General features: G+C 40.7%; 3 protein-coding genes across 3 annotated transcripts in view; 2 read left to right on the top strand and 1 right to left on the bottom strand.

The window, feature by feature from the left end:
* Nucleotides 1-1,148: 1,148 nt before the first annotated feature.
* Nucleotides 1,149-11,956, bottom strand: LOC109467332 (zinc finger and BTB domain-containing protein 24-like). Its single transcript, XM_019765278.1, has 12 exons — nt 11,906-11,956; nt 9,580-9,693; nt 8,376-8,622; nt 7,312-7,409; nt 7,042-7,107; nt 6,697-6,779; nt 5,986-6,102; nt 4,745-4,841; nt 3,315-3,546; nt 2,714-2,864; nt 2,077-2,272; nt 1,149-1,590 (listed from the first exon to the last, which is right to left on the bottom strand). Exons 1-12 carry the CDS (start codon nt 11,954-11,956, stop codon nt 1,243-1,245), a joined length of 1,800 nt encoding a protein of 599 aa, XP_019620837.1. The 3' UTR covers nt 1,149-1,242.
* A 2,691-nt stretch (nt 11,957-14,647) lies between these two features.
* LOC109467331 (pulmonary surfactant-associated protein D-like) lies at nt 14,648-18,029 on the top strand. Its single transcript, XM_019765276.1, has 6 exons — nt 14,648-14,693; nt 15,060-15,179; nt 15,645-15,740; nt 16,059-17,087; nt 17,282-17,455; nt 17,806-18,029. The coding sequence occupies exons 1-6, from the start codon at nt 14,648-14,650 to the stop codon at nt 18,027-18,029; spliced, it is 1,689 nt and encodes a 562-aa protein (XP_019620835.1).
* A 1,223-nt stretch (nt 18,030-19,252) lies between these two features.
* The window catches only part of LOC109467464 (protein inscuteable homolog), a 25,672-nt gene continuing 25,183 nt past the window's right edge, over nt 19,253-19,741 (top strand). Inside the window, exon 1 of the mRNA XM_019765467.1 lies at nt 19,253-19,402. The gene's annotated coding sequence lies outside the window, so the exon portion shown is untranslated. The remainder of the gene's footprint in view (nt 19,403-19,741) is intronic.

The following is a 19,741-nucleotide window of genomic DNA, read 5'->3' as shown; positions in this document are numbered from 1 at the left end:
CTTATACAAAAGGGCAACTATACAACTATAAAGCAAACCTTGTAATGTTACCTTGTTCGAGTTTCATGTTTTTCAAACACCAAAGTTCCCATGAGAATTCTCTTCATTGGTACATGCCATAGATATTGTACAATAAACCTTTCAATGTAAATACTAAGTTGGGTAACACAAATCATCTATTCAGAAAAATGCAATTTTACCATTTCTAGTACCAGATTTCATTGAGGTACAATGTACGTATTTTCCAAAATCTCCAAATTCTTCCATTCGGTTCAATCATCTACATGTATGAAAATAATAATTAATGTTAATTAGTCTTTATAAACAGGAATTTCAAGAATTATGGATTGACAAAAAGAATCATCTGAATCAACTTTAAGCGATTTGAAAATTATTTACAGTTAAAAAAACAACAAATTGTGAAACATTTGCAGTAGTTTCATTTTCACTGTTTTTGGAGTATCCTTATACTAGTAACATGAAATCATGACACTGCATTTCTATTGAACTACAGAATTGTTTCAACCGTGAACTTCAAACATCATGAAAAACTTATTTCCCTTACTGCAAATTAGAACCACTACAAATTAAAGTAAATGCATTTACCGTAGAATAATTGGGTGGAAAAAACTTGAAAAACATAATTTTCTAGTTGTTTTTCAAAGTTAACCTGCATATATACACAAACGTTCAAGTCAATTTATAGTCGCATACATGTTTCCATAATCACAATCATAATTACAATCAGATAATAAATCAGCTCACAACTATAAGGCCACACTAATTTAATTTCTTGGTTAACGGATTTTTCTAGAAAAATAATGCAGCGGGCGGGCGAAAAAAAAATAAAAACAGGCCTAGGCATCCTATGATGGCCCAAAATGGTATGAAAGGAGCCATGAAGTCAACACACCAGCCTGGTTCAAAATTTAAACAATGAATTTTGAACTTTTAATGATACCATTGCATTGAAAGATGGAATAACTGTAACAACTCGGATTAAAATGACTGTTTTCAACAGTTCAGGGCAAATATGAGCATTTTGCAGTTGATTCTGAATTTTTATTTTTATTTGCAAATCAGAAAAAAAATGAAGCGGGCAAATCCGTTAACCAAGAAATTAAATTGATGTGGCCTAAGAGTGTAACTATCATCAAGTGTATAATAACAAGGTTAATTTTGACAAATATGACAAATACCCTGCATTTGCTTTTCAGTATTATGACCAAGTACTGTATATTATCACACAGTAGTCTGTCCAGTGTCAGTCCCTTTCTGTGACTGTTCAGGTTGACTGGTTGCTTCATTCTGCTGTTCTTGACTTGGTGAGATCAAACTACTCCCTACACCCCCTTCAACTACACTCTGTACCACACCATTCTCCTCAGTAACCACTGCTGTAGCAGTTTGGCTAGAAACGTCGCCATTTCCTGATTGGTTGTTCTGTACGCTTCCTGCGGTGTCTGTGTCCTTGGTCTGTCCGTCTGCACTCCACGCCAGAGTTTCTGACTGCCCGGTGTTCTCGTCTTCCCCAGAGACGAGAACTTTGATGACATAGCTTGGCTCGTCTTCGGCAGAGTTGTCGTCCTTCTGATAGAAAGAGTGAATTCATGAAAGCATCGAGCAAATACATTGAGTACATATACTCATTAATTAGACAAAATGAGCGCTGTGTACCTAAGCAGTTGTTTCATAATATTGAAGGATTTACCTTTAATTTTACCTCAAACATTACTCAGGATATTGTATCCACATTATATCCCGTAGCAATTTAAGTTTGCAAAAATGGACACATTCACGGAATTACATGTTCGTGGTGGGGACAGGTGGAACAAAGAAGAATGTCCACGGCAATGACAAGCTCATGGTACAAAAGTAAGCGTGAAAACCGCGAACATAAAAGTACTCTGGTCTCTCACTCACTGACGAAAGCTAGTGGATACTAGCTGAAACGTCTGTTTTGCTTGAGTACTGTAACTGCTTTTTGGTATATCGTATTACCTGGATGTCTAACCTTCATCGACGCACTGTGAAAAAATCCTGAATTTACTGTATTTTACAGTAGCTTTTCCCTACCTGTACGACAATGATTTCCTGTTGGCGGGTTTGCGCTGTCTCGCTGCTGGCCGCGTGGCTTACAGACCGCGTGACGATGTGAGTCCTCCGCTCGGGAGACACCACGATCACGTGTTTGGGCCCCTTGTCGTTCCGCTTGTCCCGCGGTCGTCTCCTGATGTCCTTGTTGTGGACTTTGTTCAGGTGAGCGGTCAGTCTGGAAACGGGGACAATGTAGATGTGAGGTCATTACATTTGTTTTAAGATAATCCTTACTGAAGATGCCAAACGCCAAGTACATGATATAGACTCCTAGTGTACAATTACAATGTAGTACCTTAAAGTTTATGTATGTTCCCTACACAAATATCTAGTAGGTGCACCAACAGTAAAAAATTCCATGTAGGTGCACTGTTCAAATTTTATTGCACTACTATTTCGAGCCCTTAGGCCTACTGGATGGTACAAAATGTATGCTGTGCCTATTTATTATTCCATCACTTTTTGCTTTTCAACATTAGATTTATTTTAATAATACAACTTTAGAACAATGATACAGAGGTCTGGTATGCAGAGTATTCTAGGCATTTCTAATAAACTGTTACAGCATGCACATCCTGATTTCAGTTAATTTCTTAAAAGACAAGGAGCTTCTTACCTTGACTTGTCACCAAAGAAGCTCTCACACTCGGGACACTTTAAGGTCCTGTCTCCTGGAGAGCACTCGTGAAGTTTCTTGACGTGCTTGGCCATGTTCTTCTTGTTGTTGAAGCCCAGGCCACAGTGTTCACACTTGTAGGGACGGTTGCCTAAAGATCAACAAAATGCATTTTGTACGTACTTACATGCATTATGGTGTAGCTACTGAAAACATTATTTTGAGAAGTACTGTCTTACACAACTACCTACCAACTGTTCAAAAGCAGCTATGCAAAGCACATAAAAATCTAATTCTGTCACTGTTCTTTTTGACTACAAAAAAAAGCTCCCTACATTGCACTGAACGACTTGCTACACCTAACCCTTGAATATCTAACTCTATCTAATGATAATACCCCTACTGTACTTGATGACAGTGAGTTCCACTCTGCGATAGTTCTAGGAAAGAATGAATTCTTGAACACCTCAATCCTTGGTTGATAACTTTGGTACTTGAAGGCATGACAAAGTCTTGTCCTCTTCTGGCCTTTGATTGATTGTAAAATGACACCCTTGTCCCAAGTGCTTAATACTCTTCAAAAGAACAAAATCTTGCTAACCTCCATGGATGACTTGATGTTCTTTGAGGCTTTCGGAGTAGTTGAAGCCCTTGTTGCAGATGTTACACATGAAGAGTTTCTTGCCCTCGTGTTTATTACTCATGTGGATCTTGAGGGTCCTCTGTCTGTTGAAGGTCTCCTGACAGACAGTACAGATGTAAGGTCTCTCACCGGTGTGCAGACGGATGTGACGCCGCAGACCCGTGGACTGGGTAAACTTCTTGTCACAAAACTACAAAAACAAGAAATCAGACAGTTAAAACTTCTGGGAAGTCAGTGTTTTCAGTAGAAAATGCTGTTTGAGCATTGCTGGGATTCCCTACACTGTGATTTGTACCCCCTATTCTAAAGAACACTTTAGATCCCGCCACACTTACCAAAAAGAGTATGGGTCTATTCTGGTGTAAATACATGTAGATCAAAGTTAAAGTCGGTTTGGCTTTACATGGTCTGTACTTACTGTACAAGATTGGTGGGTTATGCCAAAAAGCTATTTACCAGTGGACTGAGTAAACTTCTTGTCATAAAACTGCAAAAACAAGAAATCAATGATTTCAGACTTCTGGGAAGTCAGTGTTCTCACTAATACTTAGTAATACTACTACTAATAGATGCTGCTTGAGTGTACAAAAATTGTACAGATTTAGACCCTGTCTTCCAAAGAACACTAAAGATCCCACCATGCTTATAAGGTCAAACCTTACAGTTTGGTTTTTACACAGCTTGTACTTTAACTGAACAAAACTCGTGTCTTGTGCCAAAAAAATGATTTACCAGTTACTTGAAATGAACAGAGGTCGTATTTGCAGTTTGTCTATAGTTTTCAAATATTGTGTCAGAACACTGTCAGGTACATGTATCATCTGCAAGGGGCAAAATTCTGAAGAATACTTCAGAATAGTTGACCAAACATCAAATGAAAAATCTGGGTTTTGTGCAGTACGTTCTGCTGAGATCAGGTACAAATGTACTATAGCAGAGCTGTAACTAGTGCTGCATACCGGTTCACTGGACTTGGATCCGGACTTGCAAGAATGTTTAGGTTCAAGTAAAAAAAAACCTAAAAGTCAAGAACCGAGTCCTGACCTATTACCATAAAAGACCATTTCGCATACCCCTTTTCTTTCCAAACCACCTAAAACCTTCTTTAGATTCCAAAATGATGATGAGAAATGAAGAAAACATTGCCATCGGGCATCGTCAAGTACCGGCCTCCATGTTATGTGGCCAAAGTTTCACCCAGACAACATTGCAAGGTTGCCAACATGCAATTTTGTATATGCCATGGGTTTAGGTCCGGACTTACACGTCCGGAACTGAACCTAAACCTCTGGACTTGAATCCGGACCTGAACCTAAATGTGGGTTTAGGTATGCAGCACTAGCTGTAACAGTGTCAACATTACCCAGATGAATTGTTAGTTTCCCTACCGTACAAGAGTAAGGTCTTTCCCCACGGTGGATGCGCATGTGCTCCTTGAGGTGGGTGGACTGACTGAAGGCTGCTCCACAGTCAAGCTCTGCACATCTACACAGGGAGAAAAACGGTTACTGTAAGTCTCTTTAGATTCGCGGGGCCTAAAGTTCGCGGTTTCGGGAAAATGGACAATCCGCGGTATTTTTAGATTCGCGATGTCTCCTTGGCTATTTTTCAAAGAAAAATTTGTAAAGTGTATATTTAAAATAATAAAAGTTCGTGTTCCGGGATATATCTCCTAAAACGCGGCGCAAAAATTTGTTTCGTGCACCGCGCGAGACTGCCGGCGGTAAAGCTGACAATCGATCTGACGCACGTGTAAACAATTTTCTTTGTTCGGAAATAAGCGCTAAAATGCTATTTTCCACGACTACACATCGATACTCTAGTGAAGAAATGCATAATCGAAAGAATATATATATTACTAAGCAAATTTCTGCCGTCTTCGGCGAGATTTTGAACCCGGAAGTATGCAAAGGTCGTTCGGTTTTGTAGGCCCAGCAAAACAACAAGAAGAAAAAAACGCCCGCAAAGCAGGGCGCAAAAGATAACCAACTAACATTTCCCAGGTACCAGCCGTTATATTTTTCATAAAAATACTTGTAGATATGCCCGATGTTCCCGCAATTTTCAAGCGCCCGGGCGCGCATGGCCGGCGCTCTGCACGCATAGATTTTTTTCGGCGGTACACGGTTGACACGGCCAGTGCCGCAGTATCGCGATTCGGTGTCTCATAATATTATAATTTTTTGACATCAGTATAACTTAAAAAAAATGGGTACTCAACATTTGCTAAGAATAAAGTTGATTTGCAGTGATTTGTGAATCGCGTGTGTTTGTGTTTCGCTTACCGTTGTGAATGCATGTGGGGAGGGGGCGCACTTACGCAAAACATATTCGCGGGGAAATAGATTCGCGATACAAAGGTCCCCGCGAATGCCGCGAATCTAAATATACCGCGGAAATTTGTAGACTTACAGTATTCAAAATTAGCCAAACAAGACATCGGAAGGATTAAGAGTTAATTGGCACCAGCAATCATGTAATATTTAGAATTTCTTGGCAGAACTATTCTAAATGAATGATGATAATGAAAAAAAAATCTAGTGGTTTACAAAAAGAAGTACACACTGTACTAACCTGTTAACATGTTTAAAGTTAAAACTTTTGTCACAACACAAAGAATGGTAGTTACTTGTATGGTTTCTCCCCGGTATGGATGCGCATATGTCTCTTATGGTTGGTGGGTGTACTGAAGGCTGTGTTACACTGTTCACAGGTATATCTCTTCTGGTTGGGCGACCTCAGCTTTCTGTAACAAATATCAACAGAGCAAATCCTTAGAATAGAAAACAATGTTACTGCATATTTACCAATACAAATAAGTTAACCTAAGAACTCAAAGATTTCATACCTCATTGAAACTTTATATCATATCCTACTTGATTCACACTTATTTTGTGGCAAAAAGTATACCTTACTTATTGAGGACCTCTCCTCTTGGTTCTTGTTTGATTCATTATTGTAAACTTATTTCTCTAATTAGTATGGAATATTAATAGTATTCAAAGATTTATAATGACAAATACCTGAAACCTGCCCAAAAAAGGACCAGCCATGTAGCCATGATTACAAATTCCAGTTATTCGCAGCACATAAAGACTGTTTTAAGTTTTCTTTTTTTTCCCCGCACGGTAAGCGAGTGGAACCAGCTGCCGGGCCCAGTGGTGAGGGCACTGACAGTAGAGGCTTTTAAGGCCAGCCCCCCCTCAGTGATACCCCGTACAGGGGTCGTTCGAGGGTATTTAAGAAGAATAAGAAGAAGATGTTGTATACAGTAACATAAGCTTACTATTCACTAACAAGGTATGCTAACATTGACAGTGCTTGTGTACACATGTCTTACCTGTCTGATAAAGCATGTGTTCCCATGTCATCCTGTCCTGACTCCCCACTGAAACACTCTGTCAGATCACCTGCTGAGTCAGACTGGAACAAATGCAAGGGGGGAAACATCAACTTTAGGCCATATCAACTTGATTTGTTGGTTGTCAGATTTTAACACAAAATAAACAAAGTGGGTGTTTGAAAAAAAGTGGCCTAAGCATTCTGTGATAGCCCCAAATGCTACCATAGGAGCCACGACATACTATGCTGGTTCGAAAAGGAAAACACCATAACATTCTTCTTTAATCCCTTCCTATTGCCAAATTCAGATCTTCAGAAATAAATGAATTTACAGTACTCGTACCTGTGAACTGGCCAGTGCAACTGCAAAGGGCTCAAACTTCTTGCAAATGTCATCAGCATTTCGGACCTGTTATTTGTAAAGAAATAAAAATCATATGTAAACAAATGACACAACAACGAACATATCTAAGGTTACCAGGTTTACTATGTACAGCATATTAGTTATTACTGGACTAATCAGACATTACCCCTCTGGCAGAAACTAGACACTGTACAGCTCCCTCTGGCAAAATGTAACAAAACTGCAGGAACACAGAAAGCACATGTATACCTGTAGTGCCCGTAGGGCTCCAGTGAAGTCTGTAAGGTTGGTCTCATCTACAGAGATCTTCCCCGTGTACATGAAATCTAACAGTGCTGAGAAGCCTCCTAAAAAAAAATAAAAGAAAAAATTTGACTAAGGTTACAACAATTCTCTACAATTACATAGCTGTACATGGAACTTTTCTCTGTATGTTTTAAATGATTTGAATTTTGGATACAAAAGTAAAATGATTAATGAATCAGTGGCCAAAAAGTTACATGCAAAGTTGGCCTTCTGTACGTGACCGTTATGTACGGTATGCTGTGAAAAGTTTGAGTGACAACCCCGCATTACTTAATCTCCAACCAGATTTTTCAGTGGCTGCCACAGTATCAAATTGGCCAGGCAGTAATATCCATTTGCGAGACAGTATCTATTTGCTACCCGAGGTGGCTAATGGACACTCCTCTGGCCAATGGATACTGTCTTCAGTGCCTTGCCACCGTATGATTTGCTTGGAGATTAGTACTACTGGGGCACACCCCAGTTTATTTGGCATCTCTATTCGAAGCTGCACACCCTCAAATCTAGCGACCGTCTCTGGCGTGGAATAATTCGGAAGGAGAATAACTGTATATGGGACGAAAGGATATCTCTTCAGCTACAAGACCAGCTGAGTTTGGTTTCTTCAAACTTTTCCGGCAGAAATGACTGACTCACTGGCAGAAAGACTCAAACCTTGACTATACCCGAGTAAATTATAAAGAAAATTCTAGTGCTGAAATTTTCTAAACAGTCCACGGCGCGAGGGGTTGCAAATCCACTCCTACGAAGGCGCTGAGCAAAATCTAGGTCAAACTTGGCGGATTACACTTGGCGCGCAAGGATACCCGGAAGGTTCGGAGCCAAAAAAAATTTTCACCCCTAAATCACCATTTCTTACACTCTTCAGCCAAGTTAATGTTTAATGACACTTCGTGGCAGTTTATGAGAAATGTCACCTCAAACTTGGACACTCAAAACCCTTTCGTTTTTTTACAACAGACTATCACGGACCCCGGTCGCGCTAGAACTGGGGTGTGCACCGTTACCTGCAGTAACTCCTCTCAGCTCCAGAATACTGTGGAAGTTCTGTTGCTGCACCTCGTTGTGAAACATGGTGTTGAAGAAGTCGCAGCACGCGGCCAGGATGGTCTTGTGCGCCCGGAACTGTTTCCCGTCAATGATGATCGTGATGTCGCAGAGGAACCCTGTGGAACGACAGCCGTTCATCCAGTCCAGGATGGTCGTGCTGAGATCCGGAATCTCGTGGGTGAATTTTTGAGCGCTGGGTTCCACCTGTATGAAATGAATGTGTTAGGCCACACCAATTTAATTTCTTGGTTGACAGATTTTTCTAGAAAAATAATGGAGCAGGCGGGCGGAAAAAAATAAAAATAAAAACAGGCCTAGGTATGTAGCCCAAAATGGTACGATAGGAGCCATGAAGTCAACACACCAGGCTGGTTCAAAATTTCAACAATGAATTTTGAACTTTTAATTACATTGAAAGATGGACTAACTGTATTACAGTAACAACTAGGATGAAAAGGACTGTTTTCAACTGTTCAGGGCAAAATATGAGCATTTTGCAGTTGATTCTGAATGTTTAATTTTATTTGCAAATCAGAAAAAAATGAAGCAGACAAATCCGTTAACGAAGAAATTGAATTGATGTGGCCTTAGGCCTACAAAAAAATTGTTTCAGTCCTGAAAAAATTAGGTAGGTAGGAATTATCTTTTTTTCTTTAAAGTTTTAAAGACTTCAGTGATATCTATATGAGGACACTTTTATTTTCAATGTCAATGTTAGAAAACCAATTGTACAACGTTTTATCACTCAGGTGTAGGATCATGGAGCTAGAAAAGGTTGATCAGCTCAAAAATTTATGTCCCTTGCAGGCGTCCACTCATAAAAAAAAGTCTAGGGTCGGTAGTTTTTTCTAGTGTCGGTCGGAAAACAAAAAACACATTTTTTTTCTTGAGGCCTTAGTTAGACAAATGGATCCGGAGATCAGGGATCTCATGTAGCCAGTCCATAGCATGCCAAAAACTGGGGGTCTACAGGGTCTTTTGGCGCTTTTATGTGCTATTTTCTGATTGCATATAGACAACATAGCCGGCCTGGTTGAATTGCCCCAATTTTTTTGGAACTGGGCTAATCAGAAAACAGCCGAAGACCACCAAACCCCCAGGTCTATAAGCCTGCTACGGAGGCTAGATCTCGTGGGTGAATGTCTATGCGCTGGGTTTGACCTGTAGTATGGCGGGCGTCTGCTCGGCGACTACGACAGGAAACGGAGCGCCACCTTCTGTTGCTACCTGGATCGTCATGGGAACAGACGGGGCCTGGGGAGGGACTGTTGCATCCTGAGAAAAAGGGAGAAACATACAATGTACAAAAAATGAATGACTGTGAATGAAACTTAATCAACATTTCTTGCACTTTATGTAAGCTTCAGGCACCATTAAAGATACAAAATATATGGTACATAAAATACATAAATCAAGAAAACATACTGAGTAATACATGGTAACATTAGCGTTACACACAGTGACACACACACACATCATGTAGAAAATTTATATTTCTCTCTCTCAGGCAAAGTACTATATGATTTATTCAAACACTTGGTCCTATTACTGACTCGGACTCCTATATATAAAATCGAGATCATTTCACAGCGGATTCACCTATCTAATGCTCAAAAATCCATGTGAATTTAAAAAAAATTCACATTATGGCTCTCAATTTATTACACAAACTTAGCACAGGTCATTGCAGTGTCAATCAAATTAAATCAGGTTAACGTTATAACCTCCTTGATTAAATTGGAACTTGTTTGACCTCTGGTTGGGGTCCAAAACATGGATCGGTTGTGAATGTTGGTAATTTGTAGATCCCGAAATGTGTAGCATAATGCTAGAAAGTCTGTGTATGTAGAGGATTCTTAAAACTTCAGAAATCAAAACACAAGTCACACGCACACACACACGCCCCCCTCCCCCTTTCAAACGCTCTAACGTTACCAAACGCGCGCACGTAGCCAACGTAAGTTGTACATACGCCGCCCATACAGAATTTAGCCTCAGATTTTGTGTGATCGCGATCGTATCCCGATCGGTATCCAACCACATTCTGATGCGCACAAGAAATGCCGTGTCTACGAAGCTGGAAGTTTATGGGCCCAGCAAGATTCAAACCTCGGCGGGAAAACACAGAAACCTGCACGTACCATAGCACCCTGGTCGGGAGATCGCCGTTGTCACAAACAAAATGGCGACGACTGCTTCTCGTTCCCACAATCCTCTGTGAACGTCTGCATACATCTTATTTGCATATTCGTGACTGGTAAGATATCTTATTTGCATATTTGTGACTGGTAAGTTCGGCCGTATACCGTTTCGCAAATGATATATCCGCAAATGAACCATGTAGGACGGTAAGTTACTGTGGCGAATAACCCAGAGTATATATTTTAGTCGTTCAGGCTTGTTAAAATGGAATCGTAACAGTGTAACAGCAAAATTATTCTGAGTGTGCCTCATTTGCATAGTTGTGCTTAGACAATTGTGTTTTTCCATGCTAATTGCCATACAATGGTACATGCCAGAGTTGTTAGTTGATATTACACGTTGGTAAGAATTTTGCATTTATGTCAAGGGGTGCAAATTTCATGGATAATCATTTTTTTTTTGTTAAACTAAGCGTTAGTGATGACACAAAGAGAACTTCATTGCGCGAAACATAAATAAAAAAACATGGAAAACTAACAGGTGTCAGTAAAGTTATCAGCGTGTAACGTTAACAACATTTAACGATACCTTAGTTTTATAACAAAAATTATATCGAATATACCGATATTGTAAACACCTAATTATAATAATTTTTTTAATGGTCTAGATATTTTCTCCATTACTTTTTCCAAGAAACGTACATGTAAATTTGTCTATAAGCTGTTTTTCAAGGTCCCAAATTTTCCGGAACGGTGCATATATGTAGGCAATAAAGCATACAAACGTGAGTAATATCCTGTCTATTGTACATTTGTATTTGATGCCGTAACGTCAGAACTGATTGAAATTTAGCCTGGTATCCAGTCTTACGTGATTGGGGGTATTGGGGTGTTCAGGCAGGTTGTGTCTTCGGGGGCTCTAATAACTTCCCCCGCCCAGTGCAACAGACCGTCCCGGTAGGAGAGTTACGCTAATAACAGACAGTATGCTTGGGGATTTGGTTCCCCCCAACACGATAATCAATCTCTCGTGAAATACACACCGGGAAACCTATGTGAGGCGGGCGGGACAGAGCTCTTTCGGCCCCGACCACGATCAGATTGGATACCAGGCTAATTGAAATTGTGCGACCTCGAAGCTATAGAGCATGGTATGATACGGGTTGCTTTCTTTAGTTTGTTTCTGATATTAATATAAAAGCCAAAGATTTCTTTTATATAACGTTATAACTTAAGATAAGCTTAAAAGTCCTGCTTGTGAAGCTGGTGTGTTACATCCAGACGTGGGATTTAAAATACTGACTGAACAATCCAGACTCATGCATACAGAAATCCAAACAACTTGCCTGCTGGTGTAGGACGTGTTTTTGTTCTGTTGTCAACTCCACAAGCGGCATCATGTCCGGCCAACAGAATAGGTCCTGGAAGGCTGGTGACAGAAACGGTCGGTAGACTTTGCTAACACAATTTAACCTTTTATATCTCAAAAACTATTAGATAATGCTGTTAGTTGAAAGCGTAATGTATATGGGGTGGCTCTCACCGATTCTTTTTTTTTTTATCTCGGCCGCCTGAGCGGCCGAGGTATTGGGCCCCAAAATAGGTACGTTGGATGGATCTTGTTTTCGACCGTGAAAACCAATGAAACCAATTACTCTGCATGTATACTTTCCATTGTGGTGTCGACCTACAGGATGATAGTGACGTTATTCGTATACAACGAAGATGCTAAAAAAGAGGAGATGCTGTTTACCACAAAATCATTGTTTTCTATCATAGTATGTATTTAATGTTCTAGAATTTTGCTAATAGCTGCTGTAATTGGACCAATAAATCAATGACATAAATTATGTTCATTAGCTGACATATTTGCCTAAGTCGCAAGATGTCGCTTTTGATTGGTGAATAACGCATGAGGCTCGGATGTAACGCATGAGGCTGGCAAGGGCATACTTAGCAAAAATAGCAAAATATCAGGAACTAGAAAGGCCAATATTTGCTTTGGAGCAAATACAGCGATGGGTTCACCACATTTTACGACATGGCAGGGAAAGAATGAGAAACACAAGGGAAAACAATGATTTACATTGATATAACTATAATATGAAGTAACATACAACTAAAACAACAGTTGGATAGCTATTCCCTACTTTATTGGTTAGGATTTTTAATTGCATAATGCAAACTGTTGATTTTCAAAATAAAAAAAAAACGTTACATGCCCCGCATTCCAATGCTGGAGCAGAAAAGCTTGAAATACCTACCAAAACTCTTGAATAAAGACATACTGTCAGTATGGAAATGCTCTGTGCAGGTGTTAATCAAGTTAAATCCCAACAGCCAATCAGCAAGAAATGCTCTGTGCAGGTGGAAATGCTCTGTGCAGGTGGAAATGCTCTGTGCAGGTGTTAATCAAGTTAATTCCAACAGCCAATCAGCAAGAAGTATAGAGGAAAGCTGCATGCCTATTGGTTGATGCCCTGCATTCCATTGTGATGACTCATGCCCAGACGTGGTAAACACGGCACACTAACACGGTAATACATTTGCTATAACACAGCCAAAAAACTCAAATAAAACCATTCTAAAAGCCTGTATCACAAAAATTTAAAAAACGCCTAGGGGTATTTGCCCACTGTACCTCCATACCAAATTTCAGGACCTTAGGCCCTAAAATGAAGAAGCTGAATCCATTTAAAAAATGGCAGGAGAAGGAGAAGGAGAAGAAGAAACATCAGAAAAAGCAATATGGGTTCACCACCACTTCGTGGTGTGGTGAACCCATAATAATAAGGGTATTAGGCATAGAGCCATAGGATAAAAATAGAGCTAAAGATACTACGGGCAAGGGCAATCAATTACATTGTGTTTTATTCGTGCTGTTGAACAGATTTAAACAGAGCAAGGACCTTGAACAGAGTTACGTTACCGTCCCCCTCCCCCCATTGAACGTGAAAATTTATGAATTCGTGCGACCTAACATTATGTTAGTGCATGGCAGGCTAAGTTTCTTGCTTTAATGCCAGGAGGTGCTCGTCAATTTTTTATGTCTTCTCTGCAATGTTCCGGTCGTATTGTATTTAGTTTGATTCGTTCCTTTTCTGAGAAATTGTAACTTTCAGTTGGGGGGGGGGGGCAGCCATGCGCGTTCTATATACAGTACACTCCACTGGATTTTCGTATTAAGCTGGGTTACCATTAGCTACTGTATTGAAGGAATAACTCAGTGCTTTCAAACAATCTAATTCACTCGCAAATTTTCCAGATTTCGAAGCTAATTTGCAATTGTATAAGGTAAATTTTCCCACCAAATAGCATAAATGAATCTCTATGTATGAGAAATTTTGAAGACTTTCCATGTGCTAATAGCAAGAAGTATTCAATATACATGTTCAATTGGATGCTATACTGATCAAGAAATTATTTTTCTTCTCTTCCAGATGTGTCTTGGATTGCCCTGTTCTACACCAGACATACCGGAGCAATGTTGAACTATATATATTGCACTTATTATCAATAAAACCACTGCCATCGTACACTGTACTCTTCACTCATTGTAACCACTGCCATCGTGCACTGTGCTCTTGCACACATTGTAACCATTGCCATCGTGCAGACCAAACCCTGCCATCGTGCAGACCAAACCCTGCCATCGTGCAGACCAATCATTGCCACCGTGCAGACTGTGCTCTTACACTCATTACAAATAAACTCACCGGGACACTGCCATGGGCAGCGGCCGAGATAAACTTTTTCAAAAGTCTTGTTTCATTCGAAATCATTTCAGTGTTGAGGTGTAAAGAAATGATTCCATGTTTGCATACTAGAGCATCATATTACAAGACAGTCTAATAATAGTTTTATAGTATATATGTTGTTTTGTTTTTCAACGAAGCCAAGTGACGTAACCACCGCAAAAAGTGGAATGGCAAATATAGCTGTCGAAAATTATGAAAAAAATAGAAATGATTTTTGAGGTCGTAAAACTACACACACAACATGGCGTAACAAGCAGCATAGACAAAAGATCCTTAATTTTTAGTCTTTCGCCTGTTTTCTCTTTTGGAAATGTTAGGAAGTAATTAATAATGGGGCAGCTAGATGGCTTTTACCTCACTGCCTTCGACTCATACGGTACGTAGTTGTCGGGGAAAGTCAAAAGTAGTCTTTTCACGTCCGGTATTTTTATAACGCCAGATCTACTAGTACCTGAAACAATAGAGCCTTTCAGTGCCTAATATGTCTACTTTCACATTGATCAAATCAACTATCATAATGCCACCGACTGCCACTTGAAAGACAGCCAAATTGAAAACGCTGCCAATGTCTTTTCAAGACAAATTTGTTTTAGACAAAAGGGATACCTGAAGTGTACATACCTCGGGAATTTTAGGTTTTTGAGACCACATTCATTTTTTAAATAATAACCTTGTGGTCTTAGGGTACCCGTGGAATTATCAGACTTGAAAAAGAAGTAAGAAATGATAATTGTTCTTTCAGGTGTAAGATCAAGTGATGGTGCGTACTTTGATGCCAACAAGCATAAGAAGAAATGCTTGAAAACCATCGGCCCCGTGGTGCTCAGCGTGGTTGTTATCGTACTTTGGGCGTATTTTGCAGGTCAGCATTTTAGTGTATTGTTAACCATTGATATCATTGTTACTTACATTATTTTTTAGTATTTCACACTTGATAATTCTTTCCTTATCACATCTCATATTGATAACTTATCGTTCGTGTCTTTTATACCTCCACGGAAAATGGAGGTGTCGCTAAAGGGAACATTTGTAGTCAGTACAAATTAAGCGAATGTTATGATACTCTTGTTCTGCGCTCGAAGATGAAAGTCAAGGTTAAATGTGGGCCTCTTTGCTGCTGTCCTTGGTACGCGGCAGCAGAACCAGTTTTTGTATCTTTTGTCCTCGAATGCTTTTTGTTTGTGTGTGTGTGTGTGTGTGTGTGTGTGTGTGGCCAGATAGCTTTTCATCTTTCATCACGGTGAGGGACTGTGATGTTGGTCTGGATTCTTCTAGTAGTTCTAGTAGACTCTTTTCATGATCAATCTTTCATCATTACCATTTGCAGCAAAAATCACGTCTCCTTCTGGGAAGGCGTCCAAACTTCTGGACAAAATCCATGAACGGAACAGGGCGACTGATCAGCGATGGGGCAAGCTGGAAAGTAAGTACTGTAGCATACTAGAAAATGGCTCTTCCGTACCAAAATAAAATATTTGCCTTTGGTGGACCTATGACTAGTAAAAATGTATATATTTTTCAAGGTGGGGAATGCAATCTGGCTGGATCGGCAGACATTTCGATTGGAGTCTCTGTCGACACTTTGAGAGCAATCTCTAGCCTGGGTGCCAGACCCATGGCACACTGGACACAAAGTATCTCAGTGAGCACTGAGATACTTTGTGTCCAGTGTGTCATGGGTCTGGCACCCAGGCTAAATCTCTACCGATAGAATCGCTGATATGTCAACTGTATCTTTCAGGAACGTCTGTGTTCCCTACGTTATCTGCCCCTGGGTCAGGCGGCACAGGATTACTCCCTGGGTCTAAGACTGGGTTACCTGGGGCTACTGGATCTCCTGGAGAAGAGATTACCGCGGGGATGGGTGGTCAGGCTGGGTTATCTGGGTCTGTTGGCTCTCCTGGAGAAGATGGTTCAGTGGGAATTGAGGCTGGGTTACCTGGGTCCACTGGATCTCCTGGAGAACAGGTTACTGTGGGATTGGATCAACAGCATGGGTCTACCACAAAAAAGTCACCCCCGGGAGTGGACCGTCAGGCTGCATTGCATGGGTCTACTGGGTCTACTGAATCAAAGATCCCCATGGCACGGAGGTGCAGGGCACAGTGGGTCATGATGGCAATGGGTGACCAGGCTGGGTTACATGGGTCTACCGGGTCTCCAGATGTAAAGGGTCAAACTGTACTTGGGTCTACTGGATATCCTGGGTCTACGGGCCCCATGGGAATGGAGGGTCAGGATGGGGTAACTGGGTCTACTGGATCTCCTGAATTAAAGGTCCCAGTCAGAATGGAGGGTCAGAATGGGGTAACTGGGTCTACTGGATCTCCTGAATTAAAGGATCCCAAGGGAGTGGAGGGTCAGGATGGGGTAACTGGGTCTACTGAATCTCCTGAATTAAAGGACCCCATGGGAGTGGAGGGTCAGGATGGGGTAACTGGGTCTACTGGATCCCCTGAATTAAAGGACTCCATGGGAGTGGAGGGTCAGGATGGGGTAACTGGGTCTACTGGATCCCCTGGGTCTACGGGCCCCATGGCAGTGGAGGGCCAGGATGGGGTAACTGGGTCTAGTGGATCTCCTGAATTAAAGGATCCCATGGGAATGGAGGGTCAAGATGGGGTAACTGGGTCTCATGGGGCTTTAGAAGGGGGGCTCACGGTGATGAGTGGTGATGATGCAGGGGGTAAAACAACGTCTGGACCTCCGTTGGTGGGATCGAGCTCTTTCAAGCACCCCGAAACATCTGCCTGGCGTGACTTGAATAGAGGTGAGCCATTTAATTTGCCGGAATTTAATTGTCTGATCTTTGTCGATCCATTTTTCCAACGAAATGTGTATGTCATAATTCTTGATGTTATGTGTATGTTTTGTATATGTTACTTAAGACTCCAGGAAGAGTAGTGAAGACATGTATATAGTATTAATAATTCAATAACATAAAAAGTCTCATTTTTTCAACAGATTGTGAAATACCAGACTACGTTCGTTTTAACGGAATTTGCTACAAAAGCTTTACGGAGCGGGTCACATTTGAAGAGGCTAGACAGGCGTGTGCGGCAGAGGGGGGTACTCTCGCCATGCCCAAGGACAGCGGCACTAACACTTTCATCCACAACCTAGCAAGGGAAGTCAAAGGTGAGCAATTATGTAGCACACTCACCGACAGCTCATGATGTCCTTGAGTAACACATGTATATTTACACACATGCTTGTGCATGACATGTGTTTCTTAGAGAATATGATTAATTTGAATTATGATTAATGTTTATCTTTGATATTAATGTTTAGCCTTCTGTGGTTATCGCTTAGTGGAGCTTTTTAGCAATGAACTGTAAATCATACATCATTTCAGCTGATAATGGCTTCTACTGTATGTTTTGTACGATGTATACTTGTATTTTGTATTGAAAAAAAATCATTCATTCATTCATTCTTTCTTTCTTTCTTTCTTTCTTTCTTTCTTTCCTTCTTTCTTTCTTTCAAAGGCCGCTGGATCGGGCTGAGTGACCTAAACAACGGCCTGTGGGTTTTTGAGGACGGCCAGACCCTGAAGTCGGCCGGTTACTCTAACTGGCGTCCTGGGGAACCGAAAGCGAGTAACCAGTACTGGGGTGGGTGTGTTGGGTTCTGGTATCACTGGGACACGTGGGATGAAAAAGACTGTACTAAACTCAGAGGTTTCATCTGCGAGCTACCAGGCTATATGTAACTTTATTTGGTATAATAAAAGACTAATGCCCCACCCCGAGGTGTATATGATGAGATAATCCCTGGTGAATGAGGTGTGATAGCCACCTCATAAACCACCGAGTGAGCGTAGCGATACTATAGGGTTAGTGACCCGCCATGGTGTGTATACGGCGTCAACAATGGTAATAGATGTCATCATAACAATGTTTTGGAAATAAAACTGTAATAATCACCAAATGCAATCAAGTAATAAAGCAATATAAAGTAGCTACATGATTATTACTTATCAATGATAATGAAGGGTGCTAGAAACAAAAGGTACCTTATTATCATCTTGGATTAGAAGTAAAAATGTGATGAAAAGAATGTGATGTGGTTCCATTCGAACAATCTAAAAAGATACACATGTAATAGATTTTTGTAAAATACTTGTAGAGTGTTCAACAGTGCAATGTAGTATTGAAAAAGAGTGTAATTAACAGAAATGTGCTGTGGTCAATTCATGTTTTTAAAAACACTTTGTTATGTGATTTTTTTGATTGTTGTTTCAGCAAAACAACTGTGTTTAATGTCACATTTATACTGTCATCATTGGGACGTCCGCTAGGAGTGCGATTTAAGCAGGGCAGAGTACCAAAACTGACCTACATCCGTGCAAGTTTTAGTTTCGGAAGGTAGACTTGCTGCACAATTCCTCTTATATACTGACATTAAAATTTCTCCATCAACATGACCAATGTCAATGCATTTTTTTAAAAAGCAATTGCAATTGAAAAGAACAACAATATCCCATCCTCTGCCTCCATTTATTTTTCTTGTTTCTAGTATTTCTCCAAGCAGATGTATGAGTGTCCCGTTTTCCTGAAGCAACTCTGCCAAATTTGCATTTCAGAAAACAATATGGCAAAAAAATTACTACATTTCCCTTAGCCTCTACCAGTCTTCGGGAGGCGACTGGAAAGAGTTAACAAGTTATATTTCTACTCTTTCCAGCCGCCTCCCGAAGACTGGTAGAGGCTAACGTCTATACTTTTTGAGATCTCAAAGCAGATGTTAGGAGTGCTCCTCATCCCAATTTGTTATAAATTTTCTTACTGTCCCGTGTTCTATGTATTTCCCCATATATTTGCATTTTATGGCAAAATGCATGCAACATTCTTTCTCCAAACGTCTGCTTTGAGATTAAATTTCCCGGCTTTTAAACCGGATTCCTGTCCAGCGCGCATGCGCGAGTTAAGTTGCCCTGTGTGTATGTGTGTGTTATGTTGTGGCGCGGCGGTACTCCGTACTTAAGGCGATCTAGCGGACTTAAGGGGGACCCGACAACTTTCCCGACACTGCCTACGTTACGTCAACTTCATGTCATCTTAACCACCTCAAAAGGATCATTTGGTAAGCTTTAGTTTTTCTGTGAGCCTTGTTTTTGTGTTGGTGAGCGAAAATTAAGGAAAGTGGGGAGGGGGGCGGTGTTACTTTTCGTGCAGTTGCCTGCTTGAAATGTTGTTATCGAACCGTGTAAGTCTCACGACAGCTATGCCAAGAACTCACGATTTATACAGGAATGTAAACAAATTCTTCTGGAGCCGTGGTAACGAAGGGTGCAAGCTGATATTTGAAGTATCAGCCCTCTTTGTTTTTGTTGACAATGTTGTAGTAAATTATGTTTTGGAGTAGTTTTTCAAGGAGCATGTGCGTGTGTGGAATATATCACTCAGCAGCGAGGCGGATATA

The sequence above is a fragment of the Branchiostoma belcheri genome, unplaced genomic scaffold, assembly GCF_001625305.1.
Source record: "Branchiostoma belcheri isolate BF01 breed outbred unplaced genomic scaffold, Haploidv18h27 scaffold18, whole genome shotgun sequence".
NCBI lineage: Eukaryota > Metazoa > Chordata > Leptocardii > Amphioxiformes > Branchiostomatidae > Branchiostoma > Branchiostoma belcheri.
The sequence above is the reverse complement of the archived record's forward strand: the minus strand, read 5'-3'. Positions and strand labels throughout refer to the sequence as shown.